This window comes from Oncorhynchus kisutch, linkage group LG15 (genome assembly GCF_002021735.2).
Source record: "Oncorhynchus kisutch isolate 150728-3 linkage group LG15, Okis_V2, whole genome shotgun sequence".
NCBI classification, from domain to species: domain Eukaryota; kingdom Metazoa; phylum Chordata; class Actinopteri; order Salmoniformes; family Salmonidae; genus Oncorhynchus; species Oncorhynchus kisutch.
In genome coordinates this window covers 92,249,215-92,271,714 of record NC_034188.2, presented here as the reverse complement: position 1 = coordinate 92,271,714, position 22,500 = coordinate 92,249,215, and the positions used below count along the sequence as shown (strand labels likewise).

The following is a 22,500-nucleotide window of genomic DNA, read 5'->3' as shown; positions in this document are numbered from 1 at the left end:
GGCTGAGTGGGAGTGCTCCTGTGAATATGAGATGGCTGCTGTGGCTGAGTGGGAGTGTTCCTGTGCTCTCTTTCCATTTACTTCCCCCACTAACTAGGCCGTATAGAGCAGCTGTCTTGGCCAGATCTCTACCATCAAAAAATAGTTTATTAATCTCAAATGATTTCCTGCTAAAAATAATGAAAAATACTCCTCACTGCTGATTTGGACCCATAATAACATAAAGATTCAGAGGGATTTAACTACAGATAAAAACATGCTAATTGATATCATGATTCATGGTAGGATATTGTCTGTACCAGTGTTCCTCAAGCCTAGTCCTGCTCTAGATAGACATAGTCCCCTTCCCCAAAACCTGCTACTGGTCGGTGTGACATTTTGGACAAGTAGTGCATTTAAAAGTGAAACGGGTGTCATTAGAGATACACACTTTGACTATCCCCTTAAATGTTTCTTATTGGACAAGTTCAGGTTCCTCACAGTAACAGTCTGGTTTTTTTTGCTGTTTTTTTTTACTCTGTTTTCACCCCAATTTCGTGGAATCCAATCGGTAGTTACAGTCTTGTCTCATCGCTGCAAATCCCGTACGGACTCAGGAGAGGTAAACATGGGAGAGCCGTGCGTCCCCCAAAACACGACACTCTATCCTCCTGATTCCTGCTGACAAGCAAAAACTAAAGCAGGAAGTACCAGTAAGTCGCTCAATATGGAAGTGTTGAGATGACGCAGATGCTAAGCTACAGGACTGTTTTGCTAGCACAGACTGGAATATGTTCTGGGATCCATACAATGGCATTGAGGAGTACATCACATCAGTCACCGGCTTTATCAATAAGTGCATTGACGACGTCGTCCCCATAGCAACCGTACGTACATATCCCAACTAGAAGCCATAGATTACAGGCAACATCCACATCGAGCTAAAGGCTAGAGCTGCCGCTCTTAAGGAGCGTTACACTAATCTGTACGCTTATAAGAAATCCCGTTATGCCCTCAGACGAACCATCAAACAGACAAAGCGTCAATACAGGAATAAGATTGAATCCTACTACACTGGCTCTGATGCTCGTTGGATGTGGCAGGGCTTGAAAACTATTACTGACTACAAAGAGAAACCCAGACGCGAGCTGCCCAGTGACGCAACCCTACCAGACGAGTTAGATGCCTTTTATACTGGCTTCGAGGAAAACAACACTGAAGCAATCATGAGAGTACCAGCTGTTCTCGATCACACTTTCCGTAGCCGATGTAAGCAAGACCTTTAAACAGGTCAACATTCACAAGGCCGCAGGGCCAGACAGATTACCAGGACGTGTACTCAGAGCATTCGCGGACCAACTGGCAAGTGTTTTCACTGCCATTTTCAACCTCCCTGACCGAGTCTGTAATACCTACATGTTTCAAGCAGATCACCATACTCCGTGCCAAATGATGCGAAGGTACCCTTCTTAAATGACTAGCACTCACGTCGATAGCCACGAAGAGCTTTGAAAGGCTTTTCATGGCTCATATCAACATCATCATCCTGGAAACCCTAGACCCACTCCATTTTGTATACCGCCCCATACCGCCTCAATTGCACTCCACACTGCCCTTTCCCACCTGGACAAAAGGAACACCTATGTGAGAATGCTGTTCATTGACTACAGCTCAGCGTTCAACACCATAGTGCCCACGAAGCTCATCAACAAGCTAAGAACTCTGGGACTAAACACCTCCCTCTGCAACTGGATCCTGGTCTTCCTGACAGGCCGCCCCCAGGTGGTAAGGGTAGGTAGCAACACATCTGCCACGCTGATCCTCAACACTGGAGCTCCCCAGGGGTGCGTGCTCAGTCCCCTCCTGTACTCCCTGTTCACCTACGACTGCGTCGCCAAGCATGACTCCAACACCATCATTAAGTTTGCTGACGACATAACAGTGGTAGGCCTGATCATCGACAACGATGAGACAGCCTATAGGGAGGAGGTCAGAGACCTGGCAGTGTGGTGCCAGGACAACAACCTCTCCCTCAATGTGATCGAGACAAATGAGATGATCGCGGACTACAGGAAAAGGCGGAACAGGCCCCCATTAACACCGACAGGGCTGTAGTGAAGCGAGTCGAGAGTTTCAAGGTCCTTGGTGTCCACATCACCAACAAACTATCATGGTCCTTGGTGTCCACATCAACAACAAACTATCATGGTCCTTGGTGTCCACATCACCAACAAACTATCATGGTCCTTGGTGTCCACATCACCAACAAACTATCAAGGTCCTTGGTGTCCACATCACCAACAAACTACCATGGTCCTTGGTGTACACATCACCAACAAACTATCATGGTCCTTGGTGTCCACATCACCAACAAACTATCATAGTCCTTGGTGTCCACATCACCAACAAACGATCATGGTCCTTGGTGTCCACATCAACAACAAACTATCATGGTCCTTGGTGTCCACATCAACAACAAACTATCATGGTCCTTGGTGTCCTCATCAACAACAAACTATCATGGTCCTTGGTGTCCACATCACTAACAAACTATCATGGTCCTTGGTGTCCACATCACCAACAAACTAGAATGGTCCTTGGTGTCCACATCACCAACAAACTAGAATGGTCCTTGGTGTCCACATCACCAACAAACTAGAATGGTCCAAGCACCTTTCCCCCTTAGAAGAATGAAAATATTTGGCATGGGTCCCCAGATCCTCAAAGTTCCACAGCAACACCATCGAGAGCATTCTGACCAGTTGTAACACCGCCTAGTATGGCAACTGTTTGGTATCCGACTGTAAGGACACTACAGAGGGTAGTGCGTACGGCCCAATACATCACTGGGGCCAAGCTTCCGGTCATCCAGGACCTCTATACTAGAGGAAGGCCCAAAAAAATGGTCAAAGTCACCCAAGTCATAAACTGTTCTCTCTGTTACCGCACAGCAAGAGGTACCGTAGTTCCAAGCCAAGGTCCAAAAGGCTTCTTAACAGCTTCTACCCCCAAGCCATAAGACTGCTGAACAATTAATCAAATGGCCACCCAAACGATTCACATTGACCCCCGCCCTGTTTTTACACTGCTGCTACTCGCTGTTTATTATCTATGCATAGCCACTTTACCTCTACCTACATGTACAAATTACCTCGACTAACCTGTGCCCTCTGCACATTGACTCGGTATCGGTACCTCCTGTAAATAGCCTCTTATTGTTATGTAATCTTATTGTCTCACTATTTATTACATTTTTTTTACTTTAGTTCACTTAGCAAATATTTTCTTAACTCTATTTTTTTGAATTCCATTGCTGTTTAAAAGCTTGTAAGTAAGCAAAGCATTTTACGGTAAGGTCTAACACCTGCTGTATCCGGTGAGTTCATTTAATGAACAAGACCATGTCGACTCACCTGCCGTCAAAGAGGTTAGCCCCGGGGATGACGTGTGTGCTGTCCCGTCCCACCAGGAAGCGGACACGGTCGTAGAAGGACTGCAGATTGTTCTGGGTGGAGGAGAGCTGTGTCTCCTGGATGATGTCCAGGGGGTCTGGAGAGCCTACACATAGACCCGTGGTGTGGCACGACGCCTGCAGACAACAGTCAGGGTCCATACAGTCCACCAAACCATCTGGTAGGGGGAACATAGACAGGCAGGCATAAGCAAATTCACACCCTTTTAAAAACTACTTCAGCACCTACATGTACTTACGATCACATCTTAGTGAAACGATTCATCGTCATGAAACTAGTCACTGTGTAATCCCAGTGGTTAATGTTATACCCCGTCACATCTCTACAACTCGACACCTCCTAACAACATGGATATCCTCAAGCCTCCTTTGGCTCTTTCTGACAACAACTTCCACAGGCTTTCATAGCGAGAGTGAGCTGAGGTAGAGCTGTGGTAGAGGCTATCTGAGTGGTAGAGGCTATCTGAGTGGTAGAGGCTATCTGAGGGGTAGAGGCTATCTGAGGGGTAGAGGCTGTCTGATAGAGGCTGAGTGGTAGAGGCTGACTGAGGGGTAGATGCTGTCTGATAGAGGCTGCGTGGTAGAGGGGTAGATGCTGTCTGATAGAGACTGACTGGTAGAGGGGTAGAGGCTGTCTGATAGAGCCTGACTGGTAGAGGGGTAGAGGCTGTCTGATAGAGACTGACTGGTAGAGGGGTAGAGGCTGTATGATAGAGGCTGAGTGGTAGAGGCTGACTGAGGGGTAGATGCTGTCTGATAGAGGCTGAGTGGTAGAGGCTGACTGAGGGGTAGATGCTGTCTGATAGAGACTGACTGGTAGAGGGGTAGATGCTGTCTGATAGAGACTGACTGGTAGAGGGGTAGAGGCTGTCTGATAGAACCCAGTAGCCCAGGTATATAACCAAGTTATCATCAACGTGGTACTGGTACCCCAGGTATATAACCAAGTTATCATCAACGTGGTACTGGTACCCCAGGTATATAACCAAGTTATCATCAACGTGGTACTGGTACCCCAGGTATATAACCAAGTTATCATCAACGTGGTACTGGTACCCCAGGTATATAACCAAGTTATCATCAACGTGGTACTGGTACCCCAGGTATATAACCAAGTTATCATCACGTGGTACTGGTACCCCAGGTATATAACCAAGTTATCATCAACGTGGTACTGGTACCCCAGGTATATAACCAAGTTATCATCAACGTGGTACTGGTACCCCAGGTATATAACCAAGTTATCATCAATGTGGTACTGGTACCCCAGGTATATAACCAAGTTATCATCAACGTGGTACTGGTACCCCAGGTATATAACCAAGTTATCATCAACGTGGTACTGGTACCCCAGGTATATAACCAAGTTATCATCAACGTGGTACTGGTACCCCAGGTATATGACCAAGTTATCATCAACGTGGTACTGGTACCCCAGGTATATAACCAAGTTATCATCAAAGTGGTACTGGTACCCCAGGTATATAACCAAGTTATCATCAAAGTGGTACTGGTACCCCAGGTATATAACCAAGTTATCATCAAAGTGGTACTGGTACCCCAGGTATATAACCAAGTTATCATCAATGTGGTACTGGTACCCCAGGTATATAACCAAGTTATCATCAACGTGGTACTGGTACCCCAGGTATATAACCAAGTTATCATCAACGTGGTACTGGTACCCCAGGTATATAACCAAGTTATCATCAAAGTGGTACTGGTACCCCAGGTATATAACCAAGTTATCATCAACGTGGTACTGGTACCCCAGGTATATAACCAAGTTATCATCAACGTGGTACTGGTACCCCAGGTATATAACCAAGTTATCATCAACGTGGTACTGGTACCCCAGGTATATAACCAAGTTATCATCAACGTGGTACTGGTACCCCATGTATATAACCAAGTTATCATCAACGTGGTACTGGTACCCCAGGTATATAACCAAGTTATCGTCAACGTGGTACTGGTACCCCAGGTATATAACCAAGTTATCATCAACGTGGTACTGGTACCCCAGGTATATAACCAAGTTATCATCAAAGTGGTACTGGTACCCCAGGTATATAACCAAGTTATCATCAACGTGGTACTGGTACCCCAGGTATATAACCAAGTTATCATCAACGTGGTACTGGTACCCCAGGTATATAACCAAGTTATCATCAAAGTGGTACTGGTACCCCAGGTATATAACCAAGTTATCATCAAAGTGGTACTGGTACCCCAGGTATATAACCAAGTTATCATCAACGTGGTACTGGTACCCCAGGTATATAACCAAGTTATCATCAACGTGGTACTGGTACCCCAGGTATATAACCAAGTTATCATCAACGTGGTACTGGTACCCCAGGTATATAACCAAGTTATCATCAATGTGGTATTGGTACCCCAGGTATATAACCAAGTTATCATCAACGTGGTACTGGTACCCCAGGTATATAACCAAGTTATCATCAACGTGGTACTGGTACCCCAGGTATATAACCAAGTTATCATCAACGTGGTACTGGTACCCCAGGTATATAACCAAGTTATCATCAACGTGGTACTGGTACCCCATGTATATAACCAAGTTATCATCAACGTGGTACTGGTACCCCAGGTATATAACCAAGTTATCATCAACGTGGTACTGGTACCCCAGGTATATAACCAAGTTATCATCAACGTGGTACTGGTACCCCAGGTATATAACCAAGTTATCATCAAAGTGGTACTGGTACCCCAGGTATATAACCAAGTTATCATCAACGTGGTACTGGTACCCCAGGTATATAACCAAGTTATCATCAACGTGGTACTGGTACCCCAGGTATATAACCAAGTTATCATCAACGTGGTACTGGTACCCCAGGTATATAACCAAGTTTTCATCAACGTGGTACTGGTACCCCAGGTATATAACCAAGTTATCATCAACGTGGTACTGGTACCCCAGGTATATAACCAAGTTATCATCACTCATCGGGTATTTATTCCTCGTTATGTTCTTTTTCTATTATTTCCAATGATTTAAATCTCTTTATTGTTGGGAAGGGCCTGTAAGTAAGCATTTCACTGTTAGTCCACATATGTTGTTTATGAAGAACGTGACAAATACATTTGATTTGATTTAATTTGCGAAATAATTTGGCTTAATCTTCCCACCTTGCGAACACACACACACAGACACTCTCATCAAACCACACCCGCAGCAAACAACATCTGAATTCAGTCACGGCTGATAGCATTTCTTAATGAACCAAATCTAAAACCAGGAAGTGCAGCTATCCTTTAGCACCTCCCGCCCACAGCTGACTTCCTGCTGTAATTAAGGTCTGTAATGATTCACCACTCCAGAACCTGCTGATGTGTGTTAGCGCTGCAATTTACTTCCTGTCTGTGTGTTAGCACTGCATTTTACTTCCTGTCTGTGTGTTAGCGCTGCAATTTACTTCCTGTCTGTGTGTTAGCACTGCATTTTACTTCCTGTCTGTGTGTTAGCGCTGCAATTTACTTCCTGTCTGTGTGTTAGCGCTGCAATTCTTCCTGTCTGTGTGTTAGCGCTGCAATTTACTTCCTGTCTGTGTGTTAGCGCTGCAATTTACTTCCTGTCTGTGTGTTAGCTCTGTAGTTTACTTCCTGTCTGTGTGTTAGCTCTGTAGTTTACTTCCTGTCTGTGTGTTAGCTCTGTAGTTTACTTCCTGTCTGTGTGTTAGCTCTGTAGTTAGCTCTGTAGTTTACTTCCTGTCTGTGTGTTAGCACTGCATTTACTTCCTGTATGTGTGTTAGCGCTGCACTTTACTTCCTGTCTGTGTGTTAGCTCTGTAGTTTACTTCCTGTCTGTGTGTTAGCACTGCATTTACTTCCTGTCTGTGTGTTAGCTCTGTAGTTTACTTCCTGTCTGTGTGTTAGCTCTGTAGTTTACTTCATGTTAACTAGGTCATCAACACTTTGTTGCTCTCCACTTCCAGGAGCTCCTATCCCCCCATACCTATATCCTAGCCAGATACAAATAATAATACCTTCTTCCTCACTTCCTGTCTGCCTGGCTCAATTCCCTGGTAGCTAGACTGGTATTACAGCCCTCTCTTTTCTGCCATTGAGGCAGTGGGTACAGCCTTGGGCATGATAGTCATGCAGGGCCCATGCAGTGTTATAGGTAGAAACTAGTGAATATATCCTAGACAACATCACTTTTATCCAAAGTGACTAACAGTCATAGGTGTTTTCATATCGATGGCTCCAGTGGTAATCAAATCCACAAACCTTGGCAATGCAAACACCATAATCTACCAACTGAGTCACACACAGGACTGCATTTCTCTGCAGTTGTAGAGTGTCTGGGTTATAATAACATGGCTGGCTAAAGCAGGGTTGTATCTGGGTCATTACATGGCTAAATCAGGGCTGTATCTGGGTCATTACATGGCTAAATCAGGGCTGTATCTGGGTCATTACATGGCTAAATCAGGGCTGTATCTGGGTCATTACATGGCTAAATCAGGGCTGTATCTGGGTGATAACATGGCTGAATCAGGGTTGTATCTGGGTCATTACATGGCTGAATCAGGGCACGTCTCCAACGTGTTCTCCCGAAGGCCTTGGTTCTCCTGCTAGTTGTGAGGTGTGCCTGGCTATGCCCTGGGATGATTAGAGGGCCCGATGGGGCCTAGCAAAGAGGTCTGTACTGGGGGAGGTTCAGAGCCCGGGGGGTTCAGAGCCCGGTGGGGGCTGACACTCTGGGCTCTAACACAGCTTCCTGTGTACGTGTAACTACGTAACAACTCACAGCCCACTACTAATTCTCAGCAGGACAGCGTGTCGCTGTTCTTTGTTTTCTAAGAAGCCTGGTTCTAAGTGTACAGGCCGGTCTGGGGGCTTTCAGAGGTCTGGGTCGACATCCAGTTCCAACTCACAGTAGATAGACTGGTTGTTATTGCTCTACAGTACCAGTGGAGGTACCATGGGGCGGCGCACAATTGGCCTAGCGTCGTCCGGGTTAGGGAGGGTTTGGCCGGCAGGGCCGGGCGCAGTGCACGCTGACACGGTGTACAGTGTTTCCTCCGACACATTGGTGCTGCTGGCTTCCGGGTTGGATGGGCGCTGTGTTAAGAAGCAGTGCGGCTTGGTTGGGTCGTGTTTCGGGAGGACGCATGGCTCTCGACCTTCGCCTCTCCCGAGTCCATACGGGAGTTGAGACAAGACTGTAACTACTACCAATTGGATACCACGAAATTGGGGAGAAAAAATTAATAAAAAGTGGACACTGGGTGCTAATAGTAGGAGTTAAGCTATGGTGTTATAGTATAGTCATTGGTATTATAGTATAGTCATCGGTGTTATAGTATAGTCATTGGTGTTATAGTATAGTCATTGGTGTTATAGTATAGTCATTGGTGTAGTCTATGGTGTTATAGTATAGTCATTGGTGTTATAGTATAGTCATTGGTGTAGTCTATGGTGTTATAGTATAGTCATTGGTGTTAGTCTATGGTATTAGAGTATAGCCATTGGTGTTAATCTATGGTGTTATAGTATAAGCATTGGTGTTAGTCTATGGTGTTATAGTATAGTCATTGGTGTTAGTCTATGGTGTTATAGTATAATCATTGGTGTTAGTCTATGGTGGTATATTATAGTCATTGGTGTTATTCTATGGTGTTATAGTATAATCATTGGTGTTAATCTATGGTGTTATAGTATAGTCATTGGTGTTAGGCTATGGTGTTATAGTATATTGATTGGTGTTAGTCTATGGTGTTATAGTATAGTGATTGGTGTTAGTCTATGGTGTTATAGTATAGTCATTGGTGTTACAGTATAGTCATTGGTGTTAGGCTATGGTGTTATAGTATAGTCATTGGTGTTACAGTATAGTCATTGATGTTATAGTATAGTCATTGGTGTTACAGTATAGTCATTGATGTTATAGTATAGTCATTGGTGTTACAGTATAGTCATTGGTGTTACAGTATAGTCATTGGTGTTAGGCTATGGTGGTATATTATAGTCATTGGTGTTATAGTATAGTCATTGGTGTTACAGTATAGTCATTGGTGTTACAGTATAGTCATTGGTGTTAGGCTATGGTGGTATATTATAGTCATTGGTGTTAGTCTATGGTGTTATATTATAGACATTTGTGTTAGTCTAGTTAAGCTATAGTGTTATAGTGTATTTATTGTTATTAATCTAAATCTAGTTTACAATTTACCTCCATCATTGTCCTTTCTGTCACTGCAGGCCGTCTCCATGGACGTGTCACATCCTGTTCCTCTCCAGCCAAGCTGACACACACAGTACCAGCCGTTATTACCCAGGGTACACCTGCCGTTCCCGTTACACAGACTAGGGCAGCCCTCTGTTAGAGAGACATACAAGTACACCGTCAGACACAGAGCACACATGTTGACACAGAATATCAACTAATTATAGCAAAGTTTAACAACAAAACTCACGGATGGACAGATGGTAAGAAAAGGTAAGAAGAGAATGGAAAACATAGGAGACAATATGAGACAATAGAAGGAGAACATACATTTAACATATATACAGTGCATTCAGAAAATATCAGACTCCTTGACTTTTTCCACATTTTGCTACGTTACAGCCTTATTCTAAAATTGATTAAATATTACTTTTTTCCTATTCAATCTACACACAATCAATTGGATTGACCACATGTGGATTCCAATCAAGTTGCAGAAACATCTCCAGGATGATCAAAGGAAACAAGATGCACCTGAGATCAATTTACAGTCTCATAGGGTCTGAATACTTATGTAAATAAGCTATTTAATTTTTTACCTGTTTTTGCTTAGTCATTATGGGGTATTGTGATGTCATTATGGGGTATTGTGATGTCATTATGGGGTATTGTGATGTCATTATGGGGTATTGTGATGTCATTATGGGGTATTGTGATGTCATTATGGGGTATTGTGATGTCATTATGGGGTATTGTGATGACATTATGGAGTATTGTGATGTCATTATGGGGTATTGTGATGTCATTATGGGGTATTGTGATGTCATTATGGGGTATTGTGTGTAGATTGATGAGGGAAACAAATATGTAACACATTTTAGAATAAGGCTGTAATGTAACAAAATGTGGAAAAAGGAAAGGGGTCTGAATACTTTCTGCACCGTAGAAGAAGACAATAGAAGAACCATGTTTGTTCATTCATTTAACAGAGACCATGTTTGTTTATTCATGACAGGGATGCTGTACAACAGACATTTCTCCATAGCTGATTCTCATCTGCAGTCCCTCAAATGAGTTTGTTGTGGCTGATATTCCGTATTCCCCAGCTAGAGTATGTTTTACAGTGATCCTAAGGACACTTAAAGATTTTAAAGTGGTACGATACCGTAGCAGCTATAACGATTGATTTGGTACACCTGGACTGACGATTCTCATATCCCCCAGCAGCAGCACAATCAGGAAACAGGGGATTCTCCTCTTCTAACTCATTACTACAGCATATTGGACTCTTTTATTATGCATGTGTCCCAAATGGCACCCTATTCTCTAAATAGTGCACTACTTTAGACCAAAGATATGGGCTCTGGTCAAAAGTAGTGCATTATATAGGGCATATGGTGCTATTTTGGACGTTCCTTATATATATATATATCATTGCTACAAATACTGGCTTATCAGAGGTATATTCTGCATCACAAAACACTTTATGTGAACAATAATATCCAATGCCGTCCATTGGAATATCATTATGATTATATTACAGCTGTCAATAACTAACTAATAACTAACTAATAACTAACTAATAACTAACTAATAACTAACTAATAACTAAACAATAACTAAATAATAACTAACTAATAACTAACTAATAACTAACTAATAACTAACTAATAACTGACTAATAACTAACTAATAACTAACTAATAACTAACTAATAACTGACTAATAACTAACTAATAACTAACTAATAACTAACTAATAACTGACTAATAACTAACGAATAACTAAATAATAACTAACTAATAACTAACTAATAACTAAATATTAACTAAATAATAACTAGCTAATAACTAACTAATAACTAAATAATAACTAACTAATAACTAACTAATAACTAGATAATAACTAAACAATAACTATAATAACTAAACAATAAATATAATAACTAAACAATAACTATAATAACTAACTAATAACTAACTAATAACGGACTAATAACTAACTAATAACTAAATAATAACTAAATAATAACTATAATAACTAAACAATAAATATAATAACTAAACAATAACTATAATAACTAACTAATAACTAACTAATAACTGACTAATAACTAACTAATAACTAACTAATAACTAACTAATAACTGACTAATAACTAACGAATAACTAAATAATAACTAACTAATAACTAACTAATAACTAAATATTAACTAAATAATAACTAGCTAATAACTAACTAATAACTAAATAATAACTAACTAATAACTAACTAATAACTAAACAATAACTAAACAATAACTATAATAACTAAACAATAAATATAATAACTAAACAATAACTATAATAACTAACTAATAACTAACTAATAACTAAATAATAACTAAACAATAACTATAATAACTAAACAATAACTATAATAACTAAACAATAAATATAATAACTAAACAATAACTATAATAACTAACTAATAACTAACTAATAACTCAATAATAACTAAACAATAACTATAATAACTAAACAATAACTATAATAACTAAACAATAACTATAATAACTAAACAATAACTATAAGAACTAAATACTCACAGCGAAGCTATTGGCATTCACTCTTTTTATTGTTATTTTTACATTTTTAATGGTCTAAAATACTGTCACCAATTAGCCTACAGGTGGTGCTCTTAAAATACTGTCACCAATTAGCCTACAGGTGGTGCTCTTAAAATACTGTCACCAATTAGCCTACAGGTGGTGCTCTTACAATACTGTCACCAACTAGCCTACAGGTGGTGCTCTTAAAATACTGTCACCAATTAGCCTACAGGTGGTGCTCTTAAAATACTGTCACCAATTAGCCTACAGGTGGTGCTCTTAAAATACTGTCACCAATTAGCCGCTACAGGTGGTGCTCTTAAAATACTGTCACCAATTAGCCTACAGGTGGTGCTCTTAAAATACTGTCACCAATTAGCCTACAGGTGGTGCTCTTAAAATACTGTCACCAATTAGCCTACAGGTGGTGCTCTTAAAATACTGTCACCAATTAGCCTACAGGTGGTGCTCTTAAAATACTGTCACCAATTAGCCTACAGGTGGTGCTCTTAAAATACTGTCACCAATTAGCCTACAGGTGGTGCTCTTAAAATACTGTCACCAATTAGCCTACAGGTGGTGCTCTTAAAATACTGTCACCAATTAGCCTACAGGTGGTGCTCTTAAAATACTGTCACCAATTAGCCTACAGGTGGTGCTCTTAAAATACTGTCACCAATTAGCCTACAGGTGGTGCTCTTAAAATACTGTCACCAATTAGCCTACAGGTGGTGCTCTTAAAATACTGTCACCATTAGCCTACAGGTGGTGCTCTTAAAATACTGTCACCAATTAGCCTACAGGTGGTGCTCTTAAAATACTGTCACCAATTAGCCTACAGGTGGTGCTCTTAAAATACTGTCACCAATTAGCCTACAGGTGGTGCTCTTACAATACTGTCACCAATTAGCCTACAGGTGGTGCTCTTAAAATACTGTCACCAATTAGCCTACAGGTGGTGCTCTTAAAATACTGTCACCAATTAGCCGCTACAGGTTGTGCTCTTAAAATACTGTCACCAATTAGCCTACAGGTGGTGCTCTTAAAATACTGTCACCAATTAGCCTACAGGTGGTGCTCTTAAAATACTGTCACCAATTAGCCTACAGGTGGTGCTCTTAAAATACTGTCACCAATTAGCCTACAGGTGGTGCTCTTAAAATACTGTCACCAATTAGCCTACAGGTGGTGCTCTTAAAATACTGTCACCAATTAGCCTACAGGTGGTGCTCTTAAAATACTGTCACCAATTAGCCTACAGGTGGTGCTCTTAAAATACTGTCACCAATTAGCCTACAGGTGGTGCTCTTAAAATACTGTCACCAATTAGCCTACAGGTGGTGCTCTTAAAATAATGTCACCAATTAGCCTACAGGTGGTGCTCTTAAAATAATGTCACCAATTAGCCTACAGGTGGTGCTCTTAAAATACTGTCACCAATTAGCCTACAGGTGGTGCTCTTAAAATACTGTCACCAATTAGCCTACAGGTGGTGCTCTTAAAATACTGTCACCAATTAGCCTACAGGTGGTGCTCTTAAAATACTGTCACCAATTAGCCTACAGGTGGTGCTCTTAAAATACTGTCACCAATTAGCCTACAGGTGGTGCTCTTAAAATACTGTCACCAATTAGCCTACAGGTGGTGCTCTTAAAATACTGTCACCAATTAGCCTACAGGTGGTGCTCTTAAAATACTGTCACCAATTAGCCTACAGGTGGTGCTCTTACAAAACTGTCACCAATTAGCCTACAGGTGGTGCTCTTAAAATACTGTCACCAATTAGCCTACAGGTGGTGCTCTTAAAATACTGTCACCAATTAGCCTACAGGTGGTGCTCTTAAAATACTGTCACCAATTAGCCTACAGGTGGTGCTCTTAAAATACTGTCACCAATTAGCCTACAGGTGGTGCTCTTAAAATACTGTCACCAATTAGCCTACAGGTGGTGCTCTTAAAATACTGTCACCAATTAGCCTACAGGTGGTGCTCTTAAAATACTGTCACCAATTAGCCTACAGGTGGTGCTCTTAAAATACTGTCACCAATTAGCCTACAGGTGGTGCTCTTACAAAACTGTCACCAATTAGCCTACAGGTGGTGCTCTTAAAATACTGTCACCAATTAGCCTACAGGTGGTGCTCTTAAAATACTGTCACCAATTAGCCTACAGGTGGTGCTCTTAAAATACTGTCACCAATTAGCCGCTACAGGTGGTGCTCTTAAAATACTGTCACCAATTAGCCTACAGGTGGTGCTCTTAAAATACTGTCACCAATTAGCCGCTACAGGTGGTGCTCTTAAAATACTGTCACCAATTAGCCTACAGGTGGTGCTCTTACAATACTGTCACCAATTAGCCGCTACAGGTGGTGCTCTTAAAATACTGTCACCAATTAGCCTACAGGTGGTGCTCTTACAATACTGTCACCAATTAGCCGCTACAGGTTGTGCTCTTAAAATACTGTCACCAACTAGCCTACAGGTGGTGCTCTTAAAATACTGTCACCAATTAGCCGCTACAGGTGGTGCTCTTAAAACACTGTCACCAATTAGCCTACAGGTGGTGCTCTTAAAATACTGTCACCAATTAGCCGCTACAGGTGGTGCTCTTAAAATACTGTCACCAATTAGCCTACAGATGGTGCTCTTAAGATACTGTCGCCAATTAGCCTACAGGTGGTGCTCTTAAAATAATGTCACCAATTAGCCTACAGGTGGTGCTCTTAAAATAATGTCACCAATTAGCCTACAGGTGGTGCTCTTAAAAGCAGTCTCACTTAAACCCTCATATCTGTCGCCACCGTTTGACCAAGAGACCTTGTATGTATTGTAGCTCTTTTCTCATCCTGAAAACATACCCCTCAAGTATTTCCTGAACGTGATATTGATAGAAAAAAATATAAAAACAAGGAAACTATTATCAACTCATTATTTACGTACGTATGTAACACTGAAGCTCAACATCATCTGTAATCATCTTCTCCTCCTAAACCATATGTCAGATATCACCTTCTCCTCCTAAACCATATGTCAGATATCATCTTCTCCTCCTGAACCATACGTCAGATATCATCTTCTCCTCCTGAACCATATGTAGAATATAATCTTCTCCTCCTAAACCATATGTCAGATATCACCTTCTCCTCCTAAACCATGTCAGATATCATCTTCTCCTCCTAAACCATATGTCAGATATCATCTTCTCCTCCTGAACCATGTCAGATATCATCTTCTCCTCCTGAACCATGTCAGATATCATCTTCTCCTCCTGAACCATGTCAGATATCATCTTCTCCTCCTGAACCATACGTCAGATATCATCTTCTCCTCCTAAACCATGTCAGATATCATCTTCTCCTCCTAAACCATATGTCAGATGTCATCTTCTCCTCCTAAACCGTACGTCAGATATCATCTTCTCCTCCTGAACCATATGTCAGATATCATCTCCTCCTCCTGAGCCATATGTCAGATATCATCTTCTCCTCCTGAACCATATGTCAGATATCATCTTCTCCTCCTGAACCATACGTCAGATTCACTTCACATTTTGGATTTAGACTCATGACATACGTCTTTAATGGTTTATAAAGTGCTGTATTAAAATATGGCTGTACTGTACCTAAAGCTCAGGCTTCTCCATTTAGCAGAGGGGTTTATTTGCCCCCCCCCCCCCCCCCCCCCAAGTTTTCTGAGCAAAAAATGTAATAACATTTTTCAATGGTTGGGACATAAAATACTGTAAAAACACCAGGAAATCAGCTACAAGTGATTTACATTTTGGAAATCCCAACTACAGTAACAGAGATCTACTATATACTATATATACAATGACAGGTGACACATTCATGTCTCTCTCTCCCCTCCCTCTCTCTCTTTCTCTCTCTCTCTCTCTCTCTTTCTCCCTCTCTCTCTGTCTCTCTCCCTCCCTCTGTCTCTCTTTCTCCCTCTCTCTCTCCTCTGTCTCTCTCCCTCCCTCTCTCTCTTTCTCTCTCTCTCTCTTTCTCCCTCTCTCTCTGTCTCTCTCTCTCTTTCTCCCTCTCTCTCTGTCTCTCTCCCTCCCTCTGTCTCTCTTTCTCCCTCTCTCTCTCTCTGCCTTTCAAGGTCCCATATCACATGATTATTTCTCATCCTGTTTTTCTCCTTCTCCACCTCTCTTCTTGGTATTATTTCTGCTGTTGTGTGATTCAACCCCATTCAATCTCCATGTCTGCCCCACACTAACTTAGCATAAAAAACGGACAAGTAGCTGCAAAATCGATTATTGTCATCGTAGTTAATTACCACATTCTCAAATCAAATCAAACGTTTCAGGAAGCTTGGCCCCAGTGATGTACTGGGCCGTGCACACTACCCTCTGTAGCACCAAATGGTCAGATGCCGAGCAGTTGCCATACCAGGCGGTGATGCAACCAGTCAGGATGCTCTCGATGGTGCAGCTGTAGAACCTTTTGAGGATCTGGGGACCCATGCCAGATCTTTTCAGTCTCCTGAGGGGGATTTTTTTTTGTCGTGCCCTCTTCACGACTGTCTTGGTATGTTTGAACCATGATAGTTCGTTGGTGATGTGGACACCAAAGAACTTGAAACTCTCGACCCGCTCTACTACAGCCCCGTCGATGTTAAGGGTGGCCTGTTTGTCCCGCCTTTTCCTGTAATCCACGATCAGCTCTTTAGTCTTGCTCACATTGAGGGAGAGGTTGTTGTTCTGGCACCACACAGCCAGGTCTCTGACCTCCTCCCTATAGGCTGTCTCATTGTTGTCGGTGATCAGGCCTACCGCTGTTGTGTCATCAGTTAACTTAATGATGGTGTTGGAGTCATGTTTGGCCATGCAGTCGTGGATGAACAGGGAGTACAGGAGGGGACTAAGTACACATCCCTGAGGGGCCCCCGTGTTAAGGATCAGCGTGGCAGATGTGTTGGTACCTACCCTTACCACATGGGGGTGGCCCGTCAGGAAGTCCAGAATCCAGTTGCAGAGGGAGGTGTTTAGTTCCAGAGTTCTTAGCTTAGTGATGAGCTTTGAGGGCACTATGGTGTTGAACGCTGAGCTGTAGCCAATGAACATCATTCTCACATAGGTGTTCCTTTTGCCCAGGTGGGAAAGGGCAGTGTGGAGTGCAATAGAGATTGCGTCATCTTTGGATCTGTTGGGGCGGAATGCGATCTGTTGGGGCGGTATGCAAATTTGGGTGGGTTTAGGGTGACCGGGAGGATGCTGTTGATATGAGCCAAGACCAGCTGTCTCTGGGTGAGTATTTTCTTCTTTGCTTATGGCCTTATAGAGCTGGTTGAGTGCGGTCTTAGTGCCAGCTTCGTTCTGTGGTGGTAAATAGACTATGAAAAATACAGATGATAACTCTCTTGGTAGATAGTGTGGTCTACAGCTTATCATGAGGTACTCTACCTCAGGCGAGTAATACTCAAGACTTCTTTAATATTAGACATCTAATATTGGCCTGTTGGAAACTACAACTCTCTGCTACATCACACAGTTCAGTCTGGATCTGATTTATCTCTAGAGAAACTACAACTCCCTACTACATCACACAGTTCAGGCTGGATCTGATTTATCTCTAGAGAAACTACAACTCCCTACTACATCACACAGTTCAGGCTGGATCTGATTTAAGGCGTTTCTAAGGTTTTATCCACTCAGTGTTTAGTGCACTATTTTTAACCAGAGTGCACTATATTGAGAATAGGGTGCTATTTGAGACTAAATGTCGAGCTTAGAGAACATTTGGCTTCTTAAAGACCCATCGTGACAAACAGCTCTGGTTGGATCAACACAGAGGAGGTAGATGATTAGCTGCTTATTACAAGGATGAATAAATAAAGATGTTCTCTCTGCTGGCATCGGTTCAAACTTAAATTGGCAGGCCTTTCAGAATGGCCCCAGGGGCCCACGCTCCCACAGCCCTGCCCAGACGCTCTGAAAACACAGTTACCCTCTCTCTCTCTCTCATTCCTCCCTCCATCTCTCTCTCTCTCCATCCTCTCTCTCTCTCTCTCTCTCTCTCTCTCTCCATCCCATTCCTCCCTCCATCCCTCTGTCTCCCTCTGTCTTTGGTAATGGAACACCTGCAACTAGAGAGGCTGGTACAGGAGTTCTGGACCACCTGGCAACTAGAGAGGCTGGTACAGGAGTTCTGGACCACCTGGCAACTAGAGAGGCTGGTACAGGAGTTCTGGACCACCTGGCAACTAGAGAGGCTGGTACAGGAGTTCTGGGAACGTTCCCTCTCTAGCACTCATCTCTCTCTATCTCTCTCCCCCTCTCTCCTTATATCTCTTTCACCCTCCCTCCCTCCCTCCCTCACGTTTGGAGTGATAGTCGGAAGGAGAGAGAGAGAGAGAGAGAGAGAGAGAGAGAGAGAGTGAGAGAGAGAGAGAGAGAGAGAGAGAAAAAAAAAAGAGACAGAGTGAGAGAGAGAAAAAAAGAGACAGAGAGAGAGAGAGAAAAAAAGAGACCGGGAGAGAGAGAGAGAGAGAGTGAGAGAGAGAAAAAAAGAGACAGAGAGAGAGAGAGAAAAAAAGAGACCCGGGAGAGAGAGAGAGATAGCGAGAGAGAGTGACAGAGAGAAGAAGAGATAGAGAGAGAGGTAGATATGGCATTCAGCCTCCACCCCCTGCCCGTGCTACACCAGCCAGAGCATCAAGCCGTTTAATTAGCAAGGCTGTAGAGTGGCTGTGGCCCCAGCATCTATCCAGACTGTCTCACATCCGGACTAGCACATTGGGAGTCTCACAGGATGGCGCACGATTGGCCCGGCGTCGTCCAGGTTTGGCCGGGGAAGGCCGTCATTGTAAATAAGAATTTGTTCTTAACTGACTTGCTTAGTTAAATGAAGGTTATATAAAAAAAAATGTTAAAAATAAAATAACATATCAGATCCTCCTCACAGCAGCATATCATCCAAACTGGGTGGACCAGGTGACAGAGAACCCCATGTCCCCTACATCTTCCCACCGTCCTCACCTCTCCTTCTCCTCATCTCCTTCCTCCTTCCTCCTTCAGGTTACAGAGAACCCTCCCTCCCCCTCTGCTCCCCTCCTCTCCATCTCCTTCAGGTTACAGAGAACCCTCCCTCCCCCTCTGCTCCCCTCCTCTCCATCTCCTTCAGGTTACAGAGAACCCTCCCTCCCCCTCTGCTCCCCTCCTCTCCATCTCCTTCAGGTTACAGACAACCCTCCCTCCCCCTCTGCTCCCCTCCTCGCTCCTTCAGGTTACAGAGAACCCTCCCTCCCCCTCTGCTCCCCTCCTCTCCATCTCCTTCAGGTTACAGAGAACGCTCCCTCCCCCTCTGCTCCCCTCCTCCCTCCTTCAGGTTACAGAGAACCCTCCCCCTCTGCTCCCCTCCTCTCCATCTCCTTCAGGTTACAGAGAACCCTCCCTCCCCCTCTGCTCCCCTCCTCCCCTCCTCCATCTCCTTCAGGTTACAGAGAACCCTCCCTCACCCTCTCCATCTCCTCCCTCCTTCAGGTTACAGAGAACCCTTCTCTACTCCTCACCCATCCTAATACCCCCATGGTGAGAGTGTGGGGGGGGGGGTCATATCATACACCAGAGAACATTCTAACCCCAGTAGTATCCAGTAGGCCTCACAACAGAGGAGGAGGAGGAGGAAGGACAACGGTGTGATTCACCAGGTGTGACAGAGATAACATTCTAAGTGGAGACAGTTAGTCAGGTGACCAGGTGAGACAGAGAGAACATTCTAAGTGGAGACAGTTAGTCAGGTGACCAGGTGAGACAGAGATAACATTCTAAGTGGAGACAGTTAGTCAGGTGACCAGGTGAGACAGAGAGAACATTCTAAGTGGAGACTGTTAGTCAGGTGACCAGGTGAGACAGAAAGAACATTCTAAGTGGAGACTGTTAGTCAGGTGACCAGGTGTGACAATAATGGTGAAGATGAGAGTTCAGGTGAAAGTGGGACATTTTTGTCACACCCTGAATGGTCCCTTGATCCCTATGTAGTGCACTACTGCTGACCAGGACAGTTCGGGCTCTTGTCAAAATAATGCACTACATATGGAATATACAGACACAGCCTGTGATTTGAGGCGGTTTGAGAAACAGGCAACACCATATATGGACGTGGGGAAGGAGGAAGTAGTATGGCCACTGGATATGACTGTTGCCTGGTGAATGCTGGGTAGTGTAGTTGTGATGAGAGGAAGGAAGGAGGTGTGCCCGTACCTTTCACTACCTTCTCCAGATAGTGAGCTTGGGGAGATAAGAGACACACATATAAGGGAGAGGTTGAACAGCAGCAGCTTACATGACAGACACAGTAAGACTAGGTGTTGTTTTACTACAAAACAGGAGAACAGAAACACAGCAGTATGGTGACACAAACACACCACATACATTACAAGCAGCATCACACACACAAGCCAAGGCAAGACACAGGCAGAGGAATGGAGAGGTGTAGAGAGAGAGGTATAGAGAGAGAGGTATAGAGAGAGGGAGAGAGAGAGGAATAGAGAGGTATAGAGAGAGTGGGAGAGGGAGAGAGAGAGAGGGGGAGAGAGAAAGAGAGAGAAAGAAAGAAAGAGAGAGGGAGGGAGAGAGGGAGAATAAGAAGAGCGAGACAAAGAGATGTGAAAATAAAATTTCAATCGGTTCCCAATTACCAACTGAAGACCTCAGCAAAATATACAGTGTATTTACATCCAGAAACTATTCAGACCCCTTGACTTTGTCCACATTTTGTTACGTTACAGACTGATTCTACAATGGGTTTTACAAAAACATTTCCTCATCAATCTACACACAATAGCCCATAATAAGGCACATTTCCTCATCAATCTACACACAATAGCCCATAATAAGGCACATTTCCTCATCAATCTACACACAATAGCCCATAATAAGGCACATTTCCTCATCAATCTACACACAACAGCCCATAATAAGGCACATTTCTAATTTAAAAAACAACATTGTGACATCAGTATTCAGACCCTTTGCTATGAGACTGGAAATTCATCGCTGGTGCATCCTGTTTCCCTTGATCATCCTTGAGGTTCACCTGTGGTCAAATCAATTGATTGGACATGATTTGGAAAGGCACACACCTGTCTATATAAAGTCCCACAGTTGACAGTGCATGTCAGAGCAAAAACCAAACCATGAGGTCGAAGGAATTGTCCGTAGAGCTCCGAGACAGGATTGTGTCGAGGCACAGATCTGGGGAAGGGTACCAAAACATTTCTGCAGCATTGAAGGTCCCCAAGAACACACTGGCCTACATCATTCTTAAATGGAAGAAGTTTGGAACCACCAAGACTCTTCCTAGAGCTGGCCGCCCGGCCAAACTGAGCAGTCGGGAGAAGGGCCTCCACCCTGGATATTGGATCTAATCCCAGAGGCCCAAAACAACGTTGTCACTACAGGAGAGGCAGACGGAGTGGCATACTGATCAGACTTAGAAGGCGAGCACACCACCCACTGCTTTCGAGCATATTACTCTCCAATGTCCAGTCTCTAGACAGCAAGGTGGACAAAATTAGGGCACAAGTTGCCTTCCCGAGAGACATCAGAGATTGTAACATTCTCTGTTTCACGGAAACATGGCTCACTCGGGATATGTTGTCAGAGTCGGTATAGCCACTGGGTTTCTTCACGCGTCGCTCCAACGTAAACAAACATCTCTCTGGTAAGAAGAAGGCAAAGATAAGAATGCTGTTCATTGACTACAGCTCAGTATTCAACACCATAGTACCCTCCAAACTCGGCATCAAGCTCGAGACCCTAGGTCTCAACCCTGCCCTGTGCAATTGGGTCCTGGACTTTAAGACTGGCCCAGGTGGTGAAGGTAGGAAACAACATCTCCACTTCGCTGATCCTCAACACTGGGGCCCCACAAGGGTGCGTGCTCAGCCCCCTCCTGTTCTCCCTGTTCACCCATGACTGCGTGGCCATGCACACCTCCAACTCAATCATCATGTTTGCAGACGACACTACAGTAGTGGGCTTGATTACCAACAACGACGAGACGGCCTACAGGGAGGAGGTGAGGGCCCTCGGAGTGTGGTGTCAGGAAAACAACCTCGCACTCAATGTCAACAAAACAAAGGAGTTGATCGTGGACTTCAGGAAACAGCAGAGGGAGCACCCATCTATCCACATCGACGGGACAGCAGTGGAGAAGGTGGAAAGTTTTAAGTTCCATGGCGTACACATCACGGACAAACTGAAATGGTCCACCCACACAGACAGTATGGTGAGGACGACGCAAC

The 22,500-nt window shown here is 43.5% G+C and overlaps 1 protein-coding gene across 1 annotated transcript in view; it reads right to left on the bottom strand.

The window, feature by feature from the left end:
* tenm4 (teneurin transmembrane protein 4) overlaps positions 1-22,500 on the bottom strand; it is a 598,174-nt gene that overhangs the window by 198,678 nt on the left and 376,996 nt on the right. Inside the window, 2 exon segments of the mRNA XM_031791303.1 lie at positions 3,393-3,609; positions 9,660-9,806. Coding sequence (XP_031647163.1) covers positions 3,393-3,609; positions 9,660-9,806 — 364 coding nt within the window.